This window comes from Oryctolagus cuniculus, chromosome 10, assembly GCF_964237555.1.
Source record: "Oryctolagus cuniculus chromosome 10, mOryCun1.1, whole genome shotgun sequence".
In the NCBI taxonomy this organism is placed as follows: domain Eukaryota; kingdom Metazoa; phylum Chordata; class Mammalia; order Lagomorpha; family Leporidae; genus Oryctolagus; species Oryctolagus cuniculus.
Window position 1 is genome coordinate 111342560 of NC_091441.1, and position 23036 is coordinate 111365595.

The 23036-nt window shown below is 50.2% G+C and overlaps 1 protein-coding gene and 1 long non-coding RNA gene across 7 annotated transcripts in view; one reads left to right on the forward strand and one right to left on the reverse strand.

Moving 5' to 3' along the window:
- RAB7A (RAB7A, member RAS oncogene family) overlaps positions 1 to 9473 on the forward strand; it is a 72913-nt gene extending 63440 nt beyond the window's left edge. Inside the window, exons 4-6 of one of the 2 annotated variants that reach the window (XM_008260198.4) lie at positions 3995 to 4213; positions 4399 to 4527; positions 8035 to 9473. In XM_008260198.4, coding sequence (XP_008258420.1) covers positions 3995 to 4213; positions 4399 to 4527; positions 8035 to 8130 — 444 coding nt within the window. In that variant the 3' untranslated portion in view covers positions 8131 to 9473. 2 annotated transcript variants of the gene reach the window in all.
- Positions 1 to 23036, reverse strand: part of LOC103349171 (uncharacterized) — a 75444-nt gene that overhangs the window by 42036 nt on the left and 10372 nt on the right. For 3 of the 5 annotated variants that reach the window (XR_007921682.2, XR_007921680.2, XR_007921678.2), the window contains exons 2-3: positions 14733 to 14823; positions 5004 to 5116 (exon numbers count right to left, since the gene is read on the reverse strand). This is a non-coding gene — a long non-coding RNA (uncharacterized lncRNA). Of the gene's footprint in view, positions 1 to 4675; positions 4853 to 5003; positions 5117 to 14732; positions 14824 to 23036 lie in introns of those variants that run through there. The other 2 variants (XR_007921676.2, XR_011379638.1) reach the window with 1 other exon arrangement.

A 23036-nucleotide genomic window follows, 5' to 3' on the forward strand; every position in this document is an offset into this window, starting at 1 on the left:
CTATGTGGGTGGGAGGGACCCAGTCACTCAGACCATCTCTCACTGGTTTTCCCAAGCCGTTAGCAGGGACCTCAGTCTGAAATGGAGCAGCCAGGACATGAGCCAGCGCCTGTGTGTGATGCTGGCATTGCAGGTAGCCACTTTACCCACTACACCACAGTGCCGGCCTCAACAGGCAGCAATTTAACCCCTATGCCACAACCCTGGTCCCACAAATCTTATTTTAAGTGTTTAATATCTCATGTAATTCATGAATACTGCACTGAAAATGGGAGTGATTTTTTTAAAAAAAAATGTTCATTTGAAAGTCAGGGTTACACAGAGAATGAGAGGCAGAGAGAGACACAGGTCTTCCATCAGCTGATTCACTCCCCAGATGGCCACAACAGCTGGAGCTGAGCTGATCCAGAGCCAGGAGCTTCTTCCAGGTCTCCCACATGGCTACAGGGACCCAAGGATTTGGGCCATCCTCCACTGCTTTCCCAGCCCAGAGCAGAGAGCTGGATCAGAAATGGAGCAGTCGGGTCTTGAACTGGTGCCCGTATGTGATGCCGGCACTGCAGGCAGTGGCTTTACCCACTGCGCCACAGCACCGGCCCCCAAAATGGGAGTGATTGTATGCATATGTTCCATACCATCCTGAAGTCAGAAATTTAAGTCAAACTATTAAGACAGGGACTATCCTGTATAGATATATAAATAGCTTTTGGAAATGAACTTAAAGATAGTAGAGGGTAGAAGTAGTTGACGTTTCTTCAGGAGTCATTTACTGGAAGAAGGAAGAGAAACTGAAATTAAAATGACGGTGTTCAGTGAGTCACGTCTGGCCTGTTGGTTAAGGTGCCCTGTTGCACATCCACACTGCCTGGGTTTGACTCCTGGCTCCAGGTCCTGACTGTATCTTCTTGCCAGTGCAGACCCGAGGGGGCAGCAGTGATGGCTCAAAGAATTGTTACTCTGCACCCATGGGAGGCCTGAGCTGCACCCATTTCCTGGTTGGGCCTTGGCCCAGTGCCCACTCCTCAGGGCATTTGGGGAGTGAACCAGTAAGTGGGAGCTGTGTTCCTCCTTTCTCTGCCTTTTATGTAAGACACAGTTTTGAAACATTTTTAAATTTTCCAGCTTTTTAATGTGATTTGGTTGTCATCTTTTTGTAACAGAATTCCAAATAACCATGTAGTTCACTAACGGCAACAGATTCGAGGCCTGCATTTATCCCACAGGGATGCCATTTGTGTCCTGGCTGCTCCACTTCCGATCCAGCTCCGTGCTGATGGCCTGGAAAGCTGCAAAAGATGGTCTTGCACCTGCCTGGGAGACCCAGGAGGAGCTCCTGGCTCCTGACTTCAGCCTGGTCCAGCTCCGGCTGCAGTGACCATCTGGGGAGTAAACCAGCAGACAGATCTTGACACCTCTCTCTCTCTCTCTCTCTCTCTCATTATGCTTTTCAAATAAATCTTAAGATTTACTTACTTATTTACTTGAAAGGCAGAGATCAAGAGAGAGAGAGAGAGAGAAGTCTTCCATCTAATGGTTTACTCCCCGGATGGCCACAACAGCCAGGGCTGAGCCAGGTCGAAGCCAGGAGCTGCTTCCAGTTCTCCCACGTGGTGCAGGGCCCCAGGACTTTGGCCATCACCTGCTGCCTTTCTAGGTGCCTTAGCAGGAAGCTGGGACTGAAGTGTGGCGAAGTAGGTGGAAGAACCCTCTCTGTAACTCTGCCTCTCAAATAAATCTTTCAAAAAAAATACAGAAGTGAAGCAGTGGGTATTCCCAGCATTCTTATATGGGATGCTGGCATTTTAAGTGGCAGCGGAACCTGCTATGCCAGTGTTGGCCCGTTTTCTAACTTGTCAAAGCCTGGATTTAGGTCCTGGTTGTGTGTGTATTTTTTAAATATTTATTTGAAAGGCAGAGGGGGAGAGACAGAGAGCAATCTTCCGTCCACTGGTTCATTCCCCAAATGAACACAATGGTTGGCGCTTCTTCCAGGTCTCCCACGCAGGTGCAGGGGCCCAAGGATGTGGGCTATCTTCTACTGCTTTCCCAGGCCATAGCAGAGAGCTGGATCGGAAATGGAGCAGCTGGGACTCAAACCGGTGCCCATATGAGATGCTGGCACTGCAGGTGGCAACTTTACCCACTACGCCACAGCACCAGCCCCTATTTTTATTATTAATTTTAAAGATTTTTAATTTTTAAAAACCTTTTATTATCATCATTTATTTGACAGATAGAGAAACAGTGAGAGACAGAGAGAAAGGTCTTCCTTTTTCCATTGGTTCTCCCACCAAAGGCCGCTGTGGCCTCTTCCAGGCCAGCTCTCTGCTGTGGCCCGGGAGTGCAGTGGAGGATGGCCCAAGTGCTTGGGCCCTGCTCCTGCATGGGAGACCAGGAGAAGCACCTGGCTCCTGGCTTCAGATCAGTGCAGTGTGCCGGTCGTAGCGGCCATTGGGGGGTGAACCAGCGGAAAAGGAAGACCTTTCTCTTTCACTGTCCCCTCTGCCTGTCAGGAAAAAAAAGGGCTAGTTTGTCTTGATAGCACTTTATCCTTACACCACGAAGGATCTGCAGCAGTGAGGAGATCTAGGCTTTTCTGGAACCTAGCATGGTACCAAGCGAGGTGCTGGTCTTTGGCCAGTTTTACTCCATTATTTATGTTCTTGTCACTGTTTTCTTGATCTCTAACAGGGTATTTTGTTGTTGTTTGTTTATTTGAAAGGCAGAGTTATAGAGACAGACAGACAGAGGTCTTTTATCTGCTGGTTCATTCCCCAAATGTTCACAAAAACCAGAGCTGGGCCAGTCTGAAACTAGGAGCTTCTTCTGGGTCTCCCACGTGGGTGCAGGGGTCCAAGCACTTGGGCCATTTTCTGCTTTCCCAGGCCATAGCAGAGCGCTGGATTGGAAATGGAGCAGACGGGACTTGAACTGGCAGCCGTATGTGATGCTGGCACTGCAGGTGGTAGCTTTACCTGCTGCGCCACAGCACCGGCCCCTGTTGTTGTTTTAACACTTACTGGTTTATTTGAAAGGCAGAGTGACAGAAATTTTCATCTACTGGTTCACTCCCCAGATGGCCAAAATAGGCAGGGCTAAGCCACGAGCCAACAAATACATCCAGTTCTCCCATTTAGGTGGCAGGGCCGTAGTTACCCAGGCCATCATCTGTTGTTTTCCCGCGTGCATTATTAGCAGGGAACTGTATCAGAAGTGGAGCAGCTGGGACTTGAACTGGTGCTCTGATACAGGGTGCCATCATCACAAGCAGTGGCTTAATCTGGACCACAATGCTGAGCCCTAGTTGTTTTTTTAATTGCACTATATAAATAAAACATACTGAGCTTTTCATACATGACACATGTACCTTTCAAGTAATCGCCTCCCTTTATTTCCATCAACTCCTGAAGGTTCCTGGAATCTGTGAATCTTAAGTTTGAATTTCACATCTCTGTCCATGGGAATTGACATTGTGGCATAGCAGGTGAATGTGATGTCAGCATCCCATATGGGTACCAGTACATGTCCCAGTCACTCCACTTCAATCCAGCTCTTGCCGAATGGCCAGGGAAAAGCAGTGGAAGATGGCTCAAGTGTTTGGGCCCCTGCCACCCCTGTGGGAAGACCTCAGTGAAGCTCCTGGCTGCAGCCTGTCCCTGCCCAATAGGGGAGTGAACCAGTGGATAGATGATCTGTGTGTGTGCCTGTGTGTGTATATATGCGTTCCTCTATCTGTAATTCTTTCAAGTAAGTTCTTAAAAAATTACCTGTCTGTTCACGTGACAAAATGTTTCTAGCACCCTAGTGTTTGCACTCAAGTGTGACGACCCCCCCCCCCAGACACACAGTGGGAGTTGTGGGGGTGCTCTGGTTCAGAAGTCACTTGTCTTTGCGGGTAGCCCTATAGTCCAGGCCATTATCTGGCAAAACACAGACATGCGCGTTTGCTGCTCTGCCCAGCATCTCCCAAGGAGTGCCTGTTTTGTCTCTGTAGATCTGGGACACAGCAGGACAGGAACGGTTCCAGTCTCTCGGTGTAGCCTTCTACAGAGGTGCAGACTGCTGCGTTCTGGTATTCGACGTGACCGCCCCCAACACCTTCAAAACGCTTGATAGCTGGAGAGATGAGTTTCTCATCCAGGCCAGTCCCCGGGATCCGGAAAACTTCCCCTTTGTTGTGTTGGGAAATAAGATCGACCTCGAAAACAGACAAGTAAGTGCTAAAGGTGGGGCCAATTTGGAGGGCTCTCTTGGATGTTAGGCACGTTTGTTAGTTCTAACTAGTGTGTGTTCTGACCATTGATCTCCCCTTCCTAAGTGATTTAGTCATTGACTCAGTCCTTGAAAAATGGCTGCAGGTTGGAGGCAGAATGTTACATGCCATGCTTCCTATTCCAGGTGGCCACAAAGAGGGCACAGGCCTGGTGCTACAGCAAAAACAACATTCCCTACTTCGAAACCAGTGCCAAGGAGGCCATCAACGTGGAGCAGGCCTTCCAGACGATTGCACGGAATGCACTTAAACAGGTGGGTGCCCCGGGCCCAGCCCAGCCCGGCCTCCACCTGTGTAGCCAGCAGAACCTCTGTGTTTATCTGGGAAGGTTCTACTTAAGCTTCTAGAAATGAAAGGGCAGTGAAGCCTTAGTCTGACGCCATCTTGCTAGGAGGCTCCTGATTGGGCTGCTAAAGATTTTATTTATTTGAAGAGAGGTAGAGACAAGAGAAAGAGGTCTTCTCTCTGCTGGTTCACTCCCAAATGGCTGCAAACAAAGGCCAGAGCTGAGCTGATCCGAAGCCTGGAGCTTCTTCCTGGGCCATCTTCCAATGTTTTCCAAGACACGTTACCAGGGAGCTGCATCGGAAGTGGAGGAATGGGGACTCGAACCGGCACCCATAGGCTGGGGCTTTAACCCGCTGCACCCTGGCACCAGCCCCTGCTGCTTGTTTTTGAGGAGATAAACTTTAGTTCACTCTGCCGCCCATCTGAGCCTCCGTCACCTTACCTGTAAAATGACAGCTGCTTGACCAGGTGACTGCGAAGGTTAAATGAGGTGGACTCCCGGGGCTCAGAGTGACTAGCTGTCAATAAGTAACTTTTCTGCCTGGAAACAGGCACCTAAGAAAGAAAAGGCGGAAAAACTTTATTCATAGCTGTTGGGTAACTTTTTTTAAAAAAAGTTTTTTTGAAAGGTAGTCCCCAAATGGTTGCCATGGCTGGGGTGAGCCAAGAGCCTGGAACGGCTCTGGGTCTGCCACACTGGTGCAGGGGCCCACACACTCAGTCCATCCTTGGCTGCTGTCCCAGATGCCGGAATTCCAAGTGGCGACTTAACCCACTGTGCCACACCACCAGCTGTGTGGGTAGGGAGATTGTCCTTCCTGGGAGAATCTTGGCATCCCTGAGGGCTGCACTCCCCCAGATGCGCAGCAGGCTCTGCAGTAATGAAGATCAGGGCACCCCACACCCCACACCTCGCTTAATAACTTGCATTTTCTGTAATGTTCATGTAATCGCATGAGAATCCTAATGTGTGCTAAGAAATTTCTCCACCTGTTCCCCGGCGTTACTGTCAGTTTTTGGTTTTGGTGACTGTGTCCCTGTCACCTTATGATTCCTTGATTTCTGCCTGCGAGTCCCTATCTCTACCAGCAGGCATCCCTGTCCAATGCCAGCAGTCACCTGGGTGGTGCCGAGGCCCAGTACATAGCACCTGGCTGGACACCCGGCCATTCTTGTGCGTTCCTGGCATATTAACAGTGAAATAAGGATAAATAATTACAAGCCAGCTGATTGTGAAGAATCGAGGGAGTCTCCAGGCAGGTACGTCGTGTTAAACGTCTTAGGTTTCCTGGAGGTTACACGTTGCCTAGGACAGGAAGTAAGGGACTCGGCTTTCTTCTCGGAGGTAGAGAACTGGTTGTTTCAGATATTAATAGTCCCTTGTTACATAAACGGATCACAACGTGACCTTTGCTGTCCTCAGTGTTTGTGGATGTTGGGATCTATTTCTGGTCTCCTGTGCCGGCCCGGGCCGCCTCTGTAGTGCCGAAGACAGACTGTCCCTCACTCACTCTTGTTTCTGGTTTTCCATTTAAAGTAGTCGTTTCATTCTCCTTTATATTCATCCCCAAATAAAACCCTGTTGCGAGCTGGACTGGAATTGTGTCTCGGCTCTTGTACTGGTGCGCTCAGGCTCTGTGCCAGGGTCCCTGCGCAGGGCTGGGACGCACACATGCTGTTGGCTCGGTTTTGGAATCCAGGCTGACAGTGCTGGCAGAGTCGGGTTTTCCTGAGAGCCCTCTTCGTGGCGAGGACGCTGAGCCTCGCTGTGCGCGTTCCCTGGACGTAAGAACTGGAGACACAAACATTTCTTCTTCACAGCTTATAGGTCTTGTTTCATAGCCTACAGTAAGATTTTCAGTGTTTGGCTCTTCTGCGGTACTGGGTGACTAGGACATGTGGTTGTCACTGTGTGTAAGTCCATCAGCTGATGAGTAAACAAAAAACTGGGTTCCCCAACCCCTGCCATGGGGTTCAGCCCAGCACCTGCTGTAGCGTGCGTGCTCAGGGAAGTGAGCAGCCTGTCTCGCAGGATTCTGCTTCATGAGAAATAACACTTCAGAGGTTTTCCAGGTTAGGCCCTTCACCTGGGTGGTGTGTGGGAGTTACTGGGCTCAAAAGCCAGCTCTGGACCTGACTACTACGGTTTTTTGCCGCCAGTGGGAAGTGGTGAGGGCTCACGTAACTGGGTTCCTGCCCCCATGTGGGAGATCTGGAGTGCACTCCCGCTGTGATCCTAACATGTGGGGGTAAACCAGAAGATAGGATCTGTCTCTGCCTCAATTTTTTTTCCTGCCAAATAACTAAAAATTTAAATCACAGTCCAGCATTGGGGCCTAACTGGTAAGAGCAGTGGAAAATGGACCACCAAGCACTTGGGCCCCTGCACCACCCACATGGGAGACCTAGATAAAACTCCTAGCTGTGACCTGGCCCAGCCCCAGCCGTTTCGGCTGCCTGAGAAGTGAAAGAGCAGAGTTTTAGACATTGAGAGGGAGAGACAAAGGTCTTCGATCTGCTGGTTCACTCCCCAGATGGCCACAACGAAGCCAGGACCTTCTGGGTCTCCACGTGGGTGCAGGGACCAAGCACGTGGGACATCTTGCACTGCTTTCCCAGGCCACAGCAGAGGAAGAGCAGCAGCCGGGACTCCCAATTGGTGTCCCTATGGGATGCCAGCCCCAACTCTTTTTAATTGTTTCTAAAAACATTTTTAAGTGAAATGTCTAGAGTAGGTAAAGCTATGAGACTCGAGGTAGGTGGTGCACTGGGAGTGACCACTGAGGAGTACTGATGTGTGATGGCTGCCAGCTTCGCAAATACACGCGCAGCCAGGGAACTGCACAGCTCTGGGCGTGGGAGTTTAAAACTGTTCCTAGAGGCTTGCTACTGCCATGGCTACTGTGCTTCTAGAGAATCTGCCGTGAATAGACACGGCCCAGCTCTACCTCCACTCACACTGGTGCGTGGTGTTGACGGGGCGCATTCTCTGCACCCCAGAGTAGCAAGCTGCTCCTCCGTGGAAACCTGCTCACTCAGCGAGAGCTCTGCCGCGGCGCCGTGGTCCACCCAACACGCGGCCGTGCCGCTCAGCCGGCGGCGTTCAGGACACCCACGTCGGTTACGCCTTTGTAAGAAAAGGCAATGCTAGCCACCGGGCATCCGTCTGACAGCCGAGTGCAGGAAGGCAAGGTGCAGAGGGGTTCCGGGAGCAAAAGGAGCAGCCAGCGCCCAGCCTCAGCACATCCACCAGGGTTGCCTGGCGAGTTAGACACTCTGCAGACCATACGGGAAGCACCGTGTGACCCCAGGCAGCCTGCGCGCCCTGTGCCGGTGGTGCTGCTCCCGCCCCAGTCTCCCTCTTCACACTCATTTGGCAGCCGCCCTGAGTGCCCCCTCCTCCCCTCCCTGGGCAGACTCCTGCATAGAAAGGGTCTTAAGTAATCAACCCCTTCCCCTCTCTCTCTGCCCAGGAAACGGAGGTGGAACTGTACAATGAATTTCCGGAACCCATCAAACTGGACAAGAACGACCGGGCCAAGACCTCCGCAGAAAGCTGCAGCTGCTGAAGAGGCAGCGAGAGCAGAGCACAGAGTCTTCACAGCAAGAACACACTTAGGCCTTCAGACACAAGCCCCTCTCCTCTCCTGAACCAACAGGTCATCTCCCACCTCCAGCTGCCAAAAGAAACCCTCCAGACAGCCACGCCCAACACATCTCTCTCTCTCACACACAGATCTGATGCGAGCAGGCAAACTCCAGCCCATGCCTGGGGCAGCTCCTAGGGGCCTGCCCGCCCACCACATGAGCCCTCGTGTGTGGCTGCAGGACAGGCCGGCCGCACAGCGTGTTCTCACGTGGAGTCAGCATTGGAAGCTTATTCTTTGTGTCCACTGGAGAGAGAGAACTGTTTACAGTTAATCTGTCCAATTAGTTATCTGATTTTTTTAACGGTCTTGTGGTCTTTTTACCCTATACCCCGCCCCCTCCTTGAAGGCTGCCCCTTGGGAAGGCTGGTGCCCCGCGCTTCGTTACAGGCTCACACCCAGTCTCATCAGGCTGAGTTTTGTATGTATCTGTTAATGCTTGTTACTTTTAACTAATCAGATCTTTTTACAGTATCCATTTATTATGTAATGCTTCTTAGAAAAAAATCTTATAGTACATGTTAATATATGCAACCAATTAAAAATGTATAAATTAGTGTAAGAAATTCTTGGATTATGTGTTAAGTCCTGTAATGCAGGTGTGTGAGATGGAGGGTTGAACCCTGTCTGGATTACAGAGTGTCAGCACCTCGGGACTTGGACATCCAATCGTGGCAGTGTTCTGTACAGTAGATGCACGAATGATGGCGCCTTTATCAAGGACTGGAGAGCCAGAATGCTCTTCGTCTCTCCGGGGGAAACTGTCTCGATCCCTTCTGTGTCTAAATTTTCTGAAAGGTTGATTTGCCTAATACAGTGGTGTGTGCAATGGATAAACAGCTGTTACTGCAAAAATTGGAGTTTTCATTTTCCCTTTTTTCTCGTTTCCTTTCTTGCTCCACCCTTTACAACGCCCCTGTTATATAAGCATCCTGCTGCAGGAGGGAAGGGAAACCCTAACGTCTGTCCTGGTGATTCTACCTTTGTTCTAGAAGGCGCTCCTTTCAGGGTTGTGGTGTCCTTAGGTTAGCAGACCTCTTATGCCTCTCCTCTCCTCCCCATCACCGTACAACTGCCCATCATTAATGCACCTGTTTCTTTGGTTGGAACCTGACAGTTCTGTCCCCCTCCTAGGACCTGCCCTGCGTTGTAGCTTGCTTAACGGAGCACTTCCCCCTTTTCCAAAGGTCTACATTCTAGGGTGTGGGCTGAGTTCTTCTGTAAAGAGATGAACGTGATGCCAATAAAATTTAACCAGAACAAGACCATCTGCCTCTGCCTTCTTTCTGCCAGAGCCTTGGCTCACAGAGCAAGTGCTTTCCCAGGCACTGGGGTGCTGCGGGACACACAGGCTGCCCTGAGGCGGCCAGTCCTGACACCTGTCCCTAGTTCAGTGTTAGCAGTGAGATGTGGGAACCCTGAATGGAGCAGCAGCGAACTGCTGCTGACCCACAGGCAGGCACAGCCTGCAGGTGTAGCTACAACCATAGCCCTGTGGTGTCTGTTTTCATTATTTAAAAAGCAGACTTCTCAAGGCAACAACAGCCAGCCAGGCCCAGGCCCAGGCCCAGGCCCAGAGCTCAGAGCCAGTAACCCAGTCCTGATCTTCCACGTGGGTACCGGGACCCAGAGGTTGGGCCAACACCTGCTGCCCCCCAGCATGCACACTGAGCAGACCCAGACACCCACAGGGGCGCTGACACAGGGCACGGGCATCAAGTGCTGCACCACTCGCCCCTGCGTGTCTTTTCCTTGAGTTGGTTACCAACACTTAGATACCACATATTTCTGTGTTTTTCAGCGGCAAAGCCCTGTGTTCTGACACATGTAAGCCACCTCAGAGGCTTTGCAGAAGTGCCTCACTGCCTCAGACCCTGGGTTCTCCTCTGCTGTGTCTGTCTCCATTTCCACCTCCCTCAGGTGCCTCAGTGCCTTTGCTCATGCCTCACGGTGCACACCTCACGTGTGAGCATTGCCCCACAGGCGACCACGCACACCTACAGCTGCACAGCTGCAGGCTGGCTGCCATGCACTGCCTCAGTGCTCTCCAGGGCCAAGTTTCACGCTGGACTGCACCGGCTGTTACTGGTCTCCAGGGGAGCAGAGTCCCCTCCAGCTTAGGGCCCAGTGATGCCCACAGCCATGAATCAGGGTACCGTTCCTCTGGTCCTGACTTAGAATGAGACATTAAAATGGACTGGACTTCTGATGTCTACCCTCATCCTAACACTGATGATCACTTTAAAAAGGACCTGCCTTAACTTAGAAGTGACCTTGAACAAAACCTTCTAAGTGACCCTGATCTCAATCATTACCGTGTTTGACTCTGGTCTTAACCTTAACCTTAAACTTGCCTCATCCCTGATCTTCACCCCCATCATCCTAACATGATTCCTGTTGAAATGACCTTGAATGGGACTTTTATCATGACTTGGAAGTTAAGTCGGCCGTGATAATGAGCCCTGCTTTTGACAGCTCTAAGACTGGTTTAGCTTCTTTGGAGAGTGTTTTTCCTCAGAGCGAGGATGTGAACCGAGGTAAGTCTGCGTAGCTGCGGCTGCATCCTTCTCAGCTCAGTTTGCTGAGAGGCAGTAAAGCTACTTTTTGGAAGTAGCAGCAGGAGTCCAGATGTGTTTCCGTGGTCCTCCTGGGTGACGCAAAGGCCCTCTGCCCAGCGTGCACTGTGCCGCCGGGCTTACTCTCACTTTGCTTTGCCCCTGGAAGCTAGGAGTAGTTGGATTTGGGAATACCCAAGTCGTCGTACTAAGAGGGATTCTCATCTAAACTCTTCCTCAGATTCCTTCTAATTCCTCTTCGCGTTAAGGCCACACTGCTTAAGCTGCTGTCACTTAACAGCACCCAGTTCTCAGAGGTGACCTTTGATGACAGTCTAGGGCTGTGCAGCAGGATGTGCCTCGTATCCCACCATGCATCTCGCAGCAAGAACGTGCCACGCGCCTCCCGCTTTGTACCACCATGCCGTGCGGGGTTACCAGTGTCAGATGGCAGCAGGGGAGCCCGCATGCATTTAGTACGAGTTCTTTTCCGTACTAACGCTTAGTCTCATCCTAACTGGCTCTAACTCTGTAAGCTTGTTTTGAGGCCCATGTCTGTGGGGGCATTTATGTTTTTTTGTTTTGTTTTGTTTTGTTTTGTTTTTGTTTTGTTTTTGTTTACAGGCAGTGGACAGTGAGAGAGAGAGACAGAGAGAAAGGTCTTCCTTTACCATTGGTTCATCCCCCAATGGCCACTGCAGCCAGCGCACCGCGCTGATCTGAAGCCAGAAGCCAGGTGCTTCTCCTGGTCTCCCATGGGGTGCAGGGCCCAAGGACCTGGGCCATCCTCCACTGCACTTCCGGGCCACAGCAGAGAGCTGGACTGGAAGAGGGGCAACTGGGACAGAATCCGGCGCCAAGACCGGGACTAGAACCTGGGGTGCCGGTGCCGCAGGCGGAGGATTAGCCTAGTGAGCCGCGGCACTGGCCAGGGGGCATTTATGTTCACTCTGAGTCACTGATTCTGATCTAGACCCTGATGCTCTACCACACACACTCCAAGACCATGGCTTCACCCTGACTCTTACCTTAACATGAACCTGACCTTGATACTGAACCAGCTCTCCATCACAACTCTGGAAATCTTCATGGACATCACATTAACCTTGAAACTCCTTTTGGTCACCCTCCTGAACCTGTCCTTGTTTAATCCTGACTTGGAACTTCATACGGGGCAGGCATTTGGTACAGGGGTTAGAGCCACCACGTGGGATGCTCACACGCATTTCAGAGTATCCACTTCAAGTCCTGGCTCTTCTGCTTCCAATCCAGCTTTCTGTTAATGGACATCCTGGCAGGCAGCAAATGATGGATGGCTCCAGTACTCGGGTCCCTGCCATTCATGGGGAACACCTCGACTGAGTTCCAGGCTCCTGGCTTTGCACTGACCCAGCCCTGGCTGCTGGGGGCACTGGGCGAGTGAACCAGCAAATAGAAGATCTTTCTCTGTCTGCCTTTCAAATAAAATGGGAAAAAAAAAAAAAAAAAAAAAAAAAAAAAAAAAAAAAAAAAAAAAACACAAAACCTTTTGGAGGGTGGCGGTGTGTGTTGTCAATTTTTCTGGAGGGAGGGGTGTGCACTGTGGTACAGTGGGTTAAGTTGCTTGGGACACCTGCATCCCATACTGGTCCCAGCAACTCTGCCCCCCAGTGCAGCTTCCTGCTAATGCCTCCTAGGAGGCAGCGATGACTCAAGTGCTTAGGTCCTTGCCGCCCACATGAAACCCAGATGGGGTGTGCCTTCTGCCTTCAGCCTGACCCAGCCCTGGTAACTGCAGGTGTCGTTCTCTTCCCTACCCCCCACTCTCTCTATGTCTCCATTGCTCTTCATTTCAAGCAGATGAAAATAAACATTAAGCATGTTTAAAAAAAAAAAAAAAAAAACTTCATCTACACCATGATCTTCCACCTCATCTAACAACTTTGACCCTGAAATTAAATCTCAGCCGGCGCCGCGGCTCACTAGGCTAATCCTCTGCCTAGCGGCGCCAGCACACCAGGTTCTAGTCCTGGTCGGGGCACCAGATTCTGTCCCAGTTGCCCCTCTTCCAGGCCAGCTCTCTGCTGTGGCCCGGGAGTGCAGTGGAGGATGGCCCAAGTGCTTGGGCCCTGCACCCCATGGGAGACCAGGAGAAGTACCTGGCTCCTGGCTTCGGATCAGCGCGGTGCGCCGGCCACAGCGCGCCAGGCGCGGTGGCCATTGGAGGGTGAACTAATGGCAAAGGAAGACCTTTCTCTGTCTCTCTCTCTCACTGTCCACTCTGCCTGTCAAGAAAAAAAAAAATTGAATTTCAGCATGACTCTGACCATGTCTCCTAAATTTTAAGTTAACTTACACTTTTTTAAAAAAGATTTATTTTATTTTTAAGGCAGAGTTACAGAAAGGCAGAGACAGAGAGAGAGAGGTCTTCCATCTGCTGGTTCACTCCCTAGATGACTGCAACGGCCAGAGCTGAACAATTGGAAGCCAAGAGGCAGGAGCTTCTTCCAGGTCTCCCATGCAGGTACAGGGGCCCAAGGACTTGGGCCATCTTCCATCTGGCACCGGTTCAAGTCTAGGCTGCTCCACATCCTATCCAGCTCTCTGCAGAGGACAGCCCAAGTGCTTGGGCCCTGCCACCCACATGGGAGACACAGAAGAATCTCCTGGGTCCTGGCCATTTGGGGTGTGACACAGATGACAGAAGATCTCTGTCTCTCCCTCTAACTCTGCCTTTTAAATAAATAATTTAAGGAAAAAATTTTTTAACAAAATTGACTTTAATTCTAAATGATTCGGGGCCAGTGCTGTGGTGCAGTGGGTTAACACCCTGGCCTGAAGCGCCAGCATCCTATATGGGTGCCAATTCTAATACCAGTTGCTCCTCTTCTGATCCAGCTCTCTGCTATGGCCTGGGAAAGCAGCAGAAGATGGCCCAAGTCCTTGGGCCCCTGCACCCACGGGGGAGACCCAGAAGAAGCTCCGGGCTCCTGGCTTCGGAGCCGCGCAGCTATGGCTGTTGCAGCCAACTGAGGAGTGAACCAGCTGATGGAAGACTTCTCTCTCTCTCTCTCTCTCTCTGCCTCTGTAACTCTTTCAAATAAATAAATATTTTTTTTTAAATTCTAAATGATTCAAGTTCTAACCCTGTGATTGTCTTTCTAATCATGAATTTCTCCAATTTTGACTTTGACATGAATTTGAAACTAAGCATCACAGGTCAGCATTGTGTGTACCCAATAAAGCTGCCACCTAGGATGCTGCCACTTCATATGGGTGCCAATTCATATCCCAGCTGCTCCACTTCTGATCCAGCTCCCCACTAATGGCCTGGGAAAGCAGTAGAAGATGACCCAAGTGCTTGGGCCCCTCCCATATGGGAGACCTGGAAGAAGCTCCTGATTCTGGCTTTGGCCTGGCCAGCCTTGGCCATTGTAGTCATTTGGGGAATGAACCAATGGATGGAAGATCTATCTCCATCTCTCGTTACTGTTCACACTTTAAAACTAAATGCCAACTAACGATCTTTACCTTGAGACTGACCTGAGGCCGGCATGCTGACTACAGCCAGTGCTTAGTTTCACCTTGAACTTGATCATCTTGAAGTTGACCCTTATCCTAACTCTGAACATCTTGGCAACCTCTCACACTGACTGACTCTCTCTCACTCCTTGGCCCTCACCTGAGACATCCACACATGTCCTGACGTGGACCTGAGTCATGAGCATCTGACCTCCGTGTCTTGAACAAGAGTTAACCATGATCCTGGACCTTAATCCTGACATCCTGAAACAGACATTATTCTGCCTTGGAAATTGATCCTGGCCCTAATGAGGACACCCCTGTCCTCACCCTCAGCATTCCCCTGACCATGTTTTGCCCTCATTTTCTAACTTGCCATACAAAGTGTATTAGTCCATTTTTCATTACTAAAACCAGACACCTGAAAACTGGGTGACTTTCTCAAGAACAGAGCTTCACTCTGCTTACCGTTTTGGAGGTTCAAGAGCACGGTGTCAGCACTGGTTTGGCTCTGGTGAGGACATCCCGGCAGATGGCATCACATTGGCAGGTACACATGCTAGAGGGAGAGAACAGGACCAGGTAAGAAGCCAGGGCAAGGAGAGGCCAGGCCAGGCTTACTCTCTTCCTAACCCTCCTGCAAGAACGAACCCGAGGCCCACGAGAACCTCAGTGACCTGCGAGGCTACAGCTACTCCAGGTCCACCTCTTCCTCCCAACGTCACCACATTAAGGACCGAGTCTGCAACACAGGAGCCCTTGGAGGCCAAACTGCATCCAAACGACAGGACTAACCTGAACTGCCGTACTGAACCCAACACCCTGATGTTTTTCGTGGCCTCGAATTTGAAACAGCCTGAGCATTATCCTGGCTGTGTCAGACCCTAAGTTTATTCTTGATCTTTTTTTTTTTTTTAACTTTTATTTAATGAATATAAATTTCCAAAGTACGACTTATGGATTACAATGGTATTCTTGATCTTGAACCTGACCTTGTTAGTCATCCTGTCATAAGATGACAGTCCTATTTTTGAGCTGCTTTGTTATTTTGTTTTTCAAAGATATATTTTATTTGAGAGTTACAGAAAGAGGTAGAGCCAGAGAGACAGAGAGAGGTTGTCCATCCGCTGGTTCACTCCCCAATTGGCCACAACAGCTGGAGCTGAGCTGATCCGAAGCCAGGAGTCAGGAGCTTCTTCCTGGTCTCCCACATGGGTGCAGAGGCCCAAGCACTTGAGCCATCTTCTACTGCTTTCCCAGGCCATAGAAAAGAGCCAAATAGGAAGTAGAGCAGTCAGGACTCAAACCGATGCCCATATGGGATGCTAGCACTGCAGGCCAGGGCTTTAACCCACTGTGCCACAATGCCAGCCCCTTGAGCTGCTTCGGCCTTAAAATAACCTTCACCCTGACCCCAGCCTTGTCCTTGTGACTTTGGACTTAGTCTTCTCTGTGGTGCTGACCAGCATTCTGCCACGTTGCACATTAAGATTCAAGCTTGACCTTGAGCCACCCTTACCTTTAAAGGCCCAAGAGTGAAGTGACACTGAACTTCGGATTTTCCTTGCCACTGACTCTGAACGGACCCGGACCCTAACCTTACTCATTCTGATTACGGTTGGTTTCATTCTGAACTTGACTTTAAATCTGACCTCTACCCTGCAATACATTTTTGCCTTGACTATGTCAGTTTCCCTGACCTTGAAATAGCTGCTGTAGTCCTGATGCTGCTATCTGACCTTGACCTGTACCTCAACCCTGCTGGTAATCATCCTTTGGACACAAGCTGCCATCCACACTTCAACCCATCTAACACTTAAATGATCTTGTCACCATCTTGACCCTGGCTCTTACCTTCCCCGTAACTCTGATGGTCATTAACCTGAACCTAACACTGACCATGACCAAGTCCCAAACCACGTCCAGATCCCACTTTTTCATTGACTCATCCTGTGATTGGATCCTGTGCCAGGACTACTGTAAAAAACACTAGACCGCATGGTGCTTCAACAGCAGAAATTTGTTTTCTCACAATTTGGGAGCCAGGGTGGGTATCAACAGAGCTGTTTCGTAGGCCTCTCCTCATGTCTTCCCCTTGTGTCTGTCCCAAGCTCCCATCGGGACACTGGTCACTTTAGGGGACACCCACAGACCTCACTTCACCTTTATCACAAACTCAGTGGCCCTATCTCCAACGACAGTTCTGTGCTGGGGTATAGAGGCTGGGCCTTCAACACTGAACTTCAGGGGGTTCACAAGGCAGCTTGTAGCCTGTCTACCTGTTCGCTCCCTGTCATTCTCACTCTAACTTTTCTTTCCTGTGCCCTGGGTTCCCCTCTCATGACTCATTTTAATTCTTATCAGCCTGCTGAGGTACAGCCTCTATAGAGAAGAAAACTGATCGAGAGTTCATCAGCTGCCTGCAACTGGCCAGGAGACGTCTTGTCTACCAAGCCAGGCTGGGTGTCAGTCACCTGGGAGCCTCTGCTGCTTTACTGGACTTTAGAGACCTGTGGTGGGGCCTAGATAGCCTTTTGAAACCCGTCCAGGGGGCCAGTGCAGTGGCATAGTGGGTAAAGCCACCACCTGCAGTGCCAGCATCCCATATGGGCCCTGATTCGAATCCTAGCTGCTCCACTTCCAATCCAGCTCTCTGATATGGCCTGGGAAAGCAGCAAAAGATGGCCTAAGTCCTTCGGCCCCTGCAACCACGTGGGAGACCTGGAAGAAGCTCCTGGCTCCTGGCTTTGGATCAGCGCAGCGCCAGCTGTAGCGGCCATCTGGGGAGTGAACCAGCAGATGGAAGACCTCTCTATCTTTCTCTCTGCCTCTCTGTAACTCTACCTTTCAAATAAATAAATAAATCTTAAAAAATAACCCTCCAGTTGATTCTGATGGCAGCCAGAGTTTAGCTGATAAAAACTATTTTAGGGACTGGACTTTTGAATATGGAAAGCCCATTGCTGCTTCCTAAGACACTGGAGGTTTGGCCTTTAAAATGATGAACACACATCACCAGTGGTTACTCTGAGCGTCCTACCACTGCCACCAAGCTGCAGCCCTGCACACACACTGCTGAACCCACTTTGCCTACATGCAACCACTGTTTTTTTTGTTGTTGTTGTTGTTTGTTTTTATTTTTTTAAGATTTATTATTTATTTGAAAGGCAGAGTTACAGAGAGGCAGAGGCAGAAGCAGAGAGAGAGGTCTTCCACCCCCTGGCTCACTCCCCTGTTGGCTGCAACAGCCGGAGTTGCACTGCCCTTCCTGGACCAATCCAAAGCCATGAGTCAGGAGCTTCTTCAGGGTCTCCCACACGGGTGCAGGGGCACAAGCTGTTGGGCCATCTTCTACTGCTTTCCCAGGCCATCATAAGCAGAGAGCTGGATCAGAAGTAGACCAACTGGGACTTGAACTGGTGCCCATATAAGACACTGGGATTGCAGATGGCGACTTTACCCGGTACGCCACAGCACTGGCCCCTCAACCACTGTTTTTTACACGGGAAACTATCACACAAAAACCAGCTTTCTAGATTTCCTTTTAAAAACTGGAAAAAGAGGGTCTGGCATTGTGGTATGTGGCAATTTAGGGAGTGAACACCTGTCTCTCTCTCAAAAAAAAAAAAAAAAAAAAAAAAAAAAAAAAAAACATAAAAATTGGAAAGGGGCCAGTGTCCCGGCACAGGAGTTTAAGCTACCACTTCTGATGCTAGCATCCCATGTCAGAGCACCCAATGGAATCCAAGCTGCTCTACTTCCAATTTTGCATCCTGCTCATGTACCTGGTAAGGCAGCAAAAAGATGCCCAAGTGTTCGGGCTGCTGCCACCCATTTGGGAGACCAAGACAAGAGTTCCTGGCTTCAGCCTGGCCCAGATCTCCCCGTCGTGGCTACTTCAAGAGTCAACGAAGGCCGGCGCTGTGGCATAACAGGTAAAGCCGCCGCCTACAGTGCCCAGAGGAAACTCCTGGCTCCTGGCTTCGGACTGGCGCAGTTTTGGCTGTTGCAGCCATCTGGGGAGTGAACCAGCGAATTGAAGACCCCTCTCTCTCTGCTTCTGCCTCTCTGTTACCTGACTTTCAAATAAAAAATAAATCTTTAAAAAAAAAAAAAAAAGAGTTACCTAAGGCCGGCACTGTGGCATATTGGGTAAAGCTACCGCCTATGGTGCTGGCATCCCATATGGGCACCGGTTAGAGTCCTGGCTGCTCTGCTTACCACCTAGCTCTCTGCTATGGCCTGGGGAAGCAGCACAATATGGCCCAAGAATTTGGTCCCCTGTATCCCCATGGGAACCCAGAAGAAGCTCCTGGCATCGAATGGGCCCAGTTCCACCCATTGTAGCCATTTGGGGAGTGAACCATTGGATAGAAGATCTCTCACTCTATGCCTCTGACTCTATAACTCTGCCTTTCAAATAAATAAATATTAAAAAAGAAAAAAAAGAGTTGTGGAGGCCAGGGAAGCTTGTCACCTGTCATTCCTTGCTGCAGCATAGGTACTCCAACTCTGACAGTAATTCACAGTGTCTTGGAGAGCACCAAAATTCTACTGAGTCACCAATTCTGTGGCTGGGCTTTCTGGAATGCAAGGATGGCTCAACACAAACCAATCCAGGGAATGGGCTATGAGAATCAAAGTGGGGTCACATGGTAGCCTCACGGCAGAAAACGCATTTAACAAAATTCAACACCCTTTCACAGCAAAAAACCAACAACAACAACAATACAACAAAACACCACTCAGTATGCCAGTCACAGAAGGGGACTTCCTCAGCTTGATACAGGCCATACATAAAAACTCCAAATGATGAAAGTAAAAGGCTGTGCATCCAAGATCAGGAACAAGACAAAGAGGCCTGCTTTCCATACAGTCCTGCAAGTTCTTGAAAGTACAGGTAGGTGGGGCCGGCGCTGTGGCTCATTTGGTTAATCCTCCACCTGCGGCACCTGCATCCCATATGGGTGCCGGGTTCTAGTCCCAATTGCTCCTCCTCCAGTCCAGCTCTCTGTGGCCCAGGAAGGCAGTGGAGGATGGCCAAGTGCTTGGGCCTTGCACCCGCACGGGAGACCAGGAGGAAGCACCCAGCTCCTGGCTTCAGATCGGCACAGCGCCAGCCGTACTGGCCATTTCGGGGGTGAACCAACAGAACAAAGACCTTTCTCTCCGTCTGTCTCTCTCACTGTCTAACTCTATCTGTAAAAGAAAAAAGAAAAAAGTACAGGCAGGCAAGAAAAAGATAAAAATATCTTTATAGATGACACGTTAACATATAGGACACCGTGAAGAACCAACCAAACAGCAAACTGCTGAAAATAATCAACTATTCAGCAAAGTTGAAAGAAGCAAAATACATATACAGAAACATGAGTGGCATTTCTATACACAAACAATGAGCAATCCAAAACTGAATTATGAAAAATTCCATTGGCAACAGCATCATCAAAAAATACTCAAGGATACATATAACTAAGGGGCCCAAACACTTGTACAGTGGAAGCTAACAAGAGTATGGTTCAAAGAAATTAAAGACAACCTAAACAAATGCAAAGACAGTCTTATATTTACATATTGGAAGGCTTAGCATTTTTAAAATGTCTGTTCCACCCAAAACAACTTTCAGATTCTAGGCAATCCCTATGAAAATCCCAGCAGCATTTCTTGCAGAAATAGGAAAACTCATCCTAAAAGTCATATGGAAAATCAGGGGACCCTGAGTAGCAGCCAATACGATCTTGATGACAGGACCAGCGCTGTGGACAGAGGGTTAAGTCACTGCCTGTGATACTGGCATCCCATATGGATTCTGGTTTGAGTCCCAGGTGCTCCACTCAGGACCAGGCCCCTGCTAAAGCACCTGGGAAAGCAGCAGAAAATGACCCAAGTGCCTGGGCCCCTGTCACCCACATGGGAGACCCTGGTGGAATTCCTGGCTCTTGGCTTCAGCCTGTGCCAGCTATGGCCATTGCAGCCATCTGGGGAGTGAACCAGAGAATAGAAGATCTGTTTCCCTCCCTCTCTCTGTAACTCTGCCTCTCAAATACATCTTTAAAAAGTTTTAAAAATAAACAAATAACATTGGAGGACTTGCACTTCCTAATTCTAGACTTACTGCAAAGCGATAGTAATCAAAGGGCTGTGTCACTGTTTCTAAAGACAAACCAATCAAACTGAATGGGGAGCACAAAACAAACCCTCACATCTCTGGTCAACTGATTTTTAACAAGAACACCAAGACCATTCAATGGGAAAAGCACAGTGTTTTTTTTTCCAAGATTTATTTATATACTTTGAAAGAGTAACACAGAGAGGGGCCAGCGCTGTGGCACAGCGGGTTAACACCCTGGTCTGAAGCGCCAGCATCCCATATGGGTGCTGGTTTGAGACCCAGCTGCTCCACTTCCAATCCAGCTCTCTGCTATAACCTGGGAAAGCAGAAGATTACCTGCTTCTGGCTTTGGATCAGCACAGCTCTAGCCATTGAGGCCAATTAGAGAGTGAACCATAGGATCGAAGACCTCTCTGTGCCTCTCCTCTCTCTGTGTAACTCTGACTTTCAAATAAATAAATCTTTAAAAAATAAATTAAAAAAATAAAAAGAACTAAGGTCAATTCTTAAAAAAAAAAAAAAAAAAAAAAGAGTAACAGATAACAGAGAGGGGGAGACAGAGATCCTCCATCTTCTGGTTCACTCTCCAGATGGCCACAACAGCCAGCACTGGGCCCAGCCAAAGACAAGAGCCAGGGGCTTCATTTGGGTCTCCCACGTGGGTGGAGGGGGCCCAAACACTTGGTCCATCCTCCATTGCTTTGCCAGGCACATTGGCAGGTAGCATGACTGGAAGCAGAGCAGCCAGGACTCAAACCAGCGCCCATATGGGATGCCAGCATCGCAGGTGTCAGCTTTATCTGCTGTGCCCCAGCACTGGCCCAGGAAGAACAGTGTTTCCATCAGCTCATGCTGGGAAAACTGCATGTTCATATGCAGGAGAAGGAAGCTGGACCCCTACCTCACAGCATATCCAGAAACTGACTTGAGGGGCACGTACCGCCTGGGATGCCCACCTCAGACTGTCAGATCTCCTGAAACAAACAGCAGTGGGGGCTGCACAACCCTGCATGCACTCGGTGCTATGGAACTGGACACAGTTCCAATGGTCAACTTCATGATTTTCTGAAATGAAAAAGTCTACTGACTCAAAGACACATCAGTGCCTGAAGGAAAGGAACCTGAAAATGCGGCTTCTTCACACAAAACCTCAGCGCCTCCCCCGGCAGTCCTGGTGGCCCACGATGGCACCGCTCCCAGCCAGAGATCCAAGGCAGAGGAAGAGAACCCCGGCTCACGAGCCAGGCTGCAAGTGGTAGCTTTGGGATCCGCAAGGAGGGAAGGCCTACACTTCCGGGAACGCAGAGTTCCTACCCGCACTTCCGGGGAAGAAAAGTCCTTGTCAAGGTCCCCGCGGGTGCCTAAAGGTCAACCAATGAGGAACAGACCCGCCCCAAACTTTAACCCCCATGCCCTGAATCTATAAAAGGAGCCCTCCCAATCTCTGACGCGTGACTTCCCTGGCCCCCGCTCTGTTGCTCTGTTGGGACGGGGAACCTCGCCCGGGAGCGGAATCCCAATAAAAGCCTGTGAATTAATTGATTCGTCTGCCTGGGAAGATTTGTTACGTGCCGGACACCTTGCAGATGGTACCGAAACCCGGGATCTGAGGGTTCATGCCTCCCCTTTCTGGGTTCGAGGCCCCCTCGCTCCTTGAACCTGTCTGGTGCCCCAGGCTGACTACGGACGGAGCACGCTCAACCAACTGTTAGTAACTCCTCCCTTGCTCTCCCTCCCTCCTTTGGGTTGGCCCAGTCTCTGCGATCTCTGGCTAGCTCTCCATCTGGACAGAGACCTCCAAATAGTGCACACATGGGCTCTGTTCTCCGCTGTTTAGCCTCCCAGTGGCTGTGGAGATGTCCCACCACTGGCTTGGCCCCGTAGAGGACTGACTCTAATCTGTCTGCTGAAGTCCAGGACAGGGGACGCCTTGACCAAATTTCAGTAGATCCGGGCTACCAGGGAGACCATGGGATCTGGCTAATTCCGAAGGTGGGATTCAAAATGCCCCCCGGCCTGCCTCCTAAAGAACTTGAAGAAACTGGGACTAGCCCAGGACCTACGGCGTAAACGCCTAATCTTCTACTCCACCCAGGCATGGCCTAATGACCTTGAGATTTTCTGTCGCAGGGAGAGAAAATGGTCAGAGGTCCCTTATGTCCAGGCTGTTGACCTCTGCTCCCGTCCTACCCTCTTCTCCTCTACTTTCCTCTGTCTGCTCCACAGCCCAGGTCTTGCTGGCCAAGATCGGGCCCCCACCTCTTAAGGACGCCTCTTCTGTGTTACTGCCAAACTCTCCACCCTCCACCTTTTTGGACCCTCCTGAGTTCCTGGGGATCCCACAGCTAGCCAGGATCCTCCCGCCCCCATATGTGCATTCTTCCGCCCCACGCCATGTCCTGCCATGTCCTGCCTCTCCCCGCCACCATTGCAGGAAGCCAGGTAGCCACATGGCCCAACCACCGGTCTCAAGCTCCTCCCCACCCCCATCCTAATGGGATTCACTGCTCCTGCTTCCCTGACTGCCCTCCGACAAAGTTTTAAAAGGACCTGTTCCTAAACACATGGCTCTCTAGCCTCCTCCTCTGGTCTCCTTTCTCTTCTCTCCTGCTGGCTCTCTCCTCTCATCTCTCTTCTCTCCTCACTAGCTCCTCTCCTCT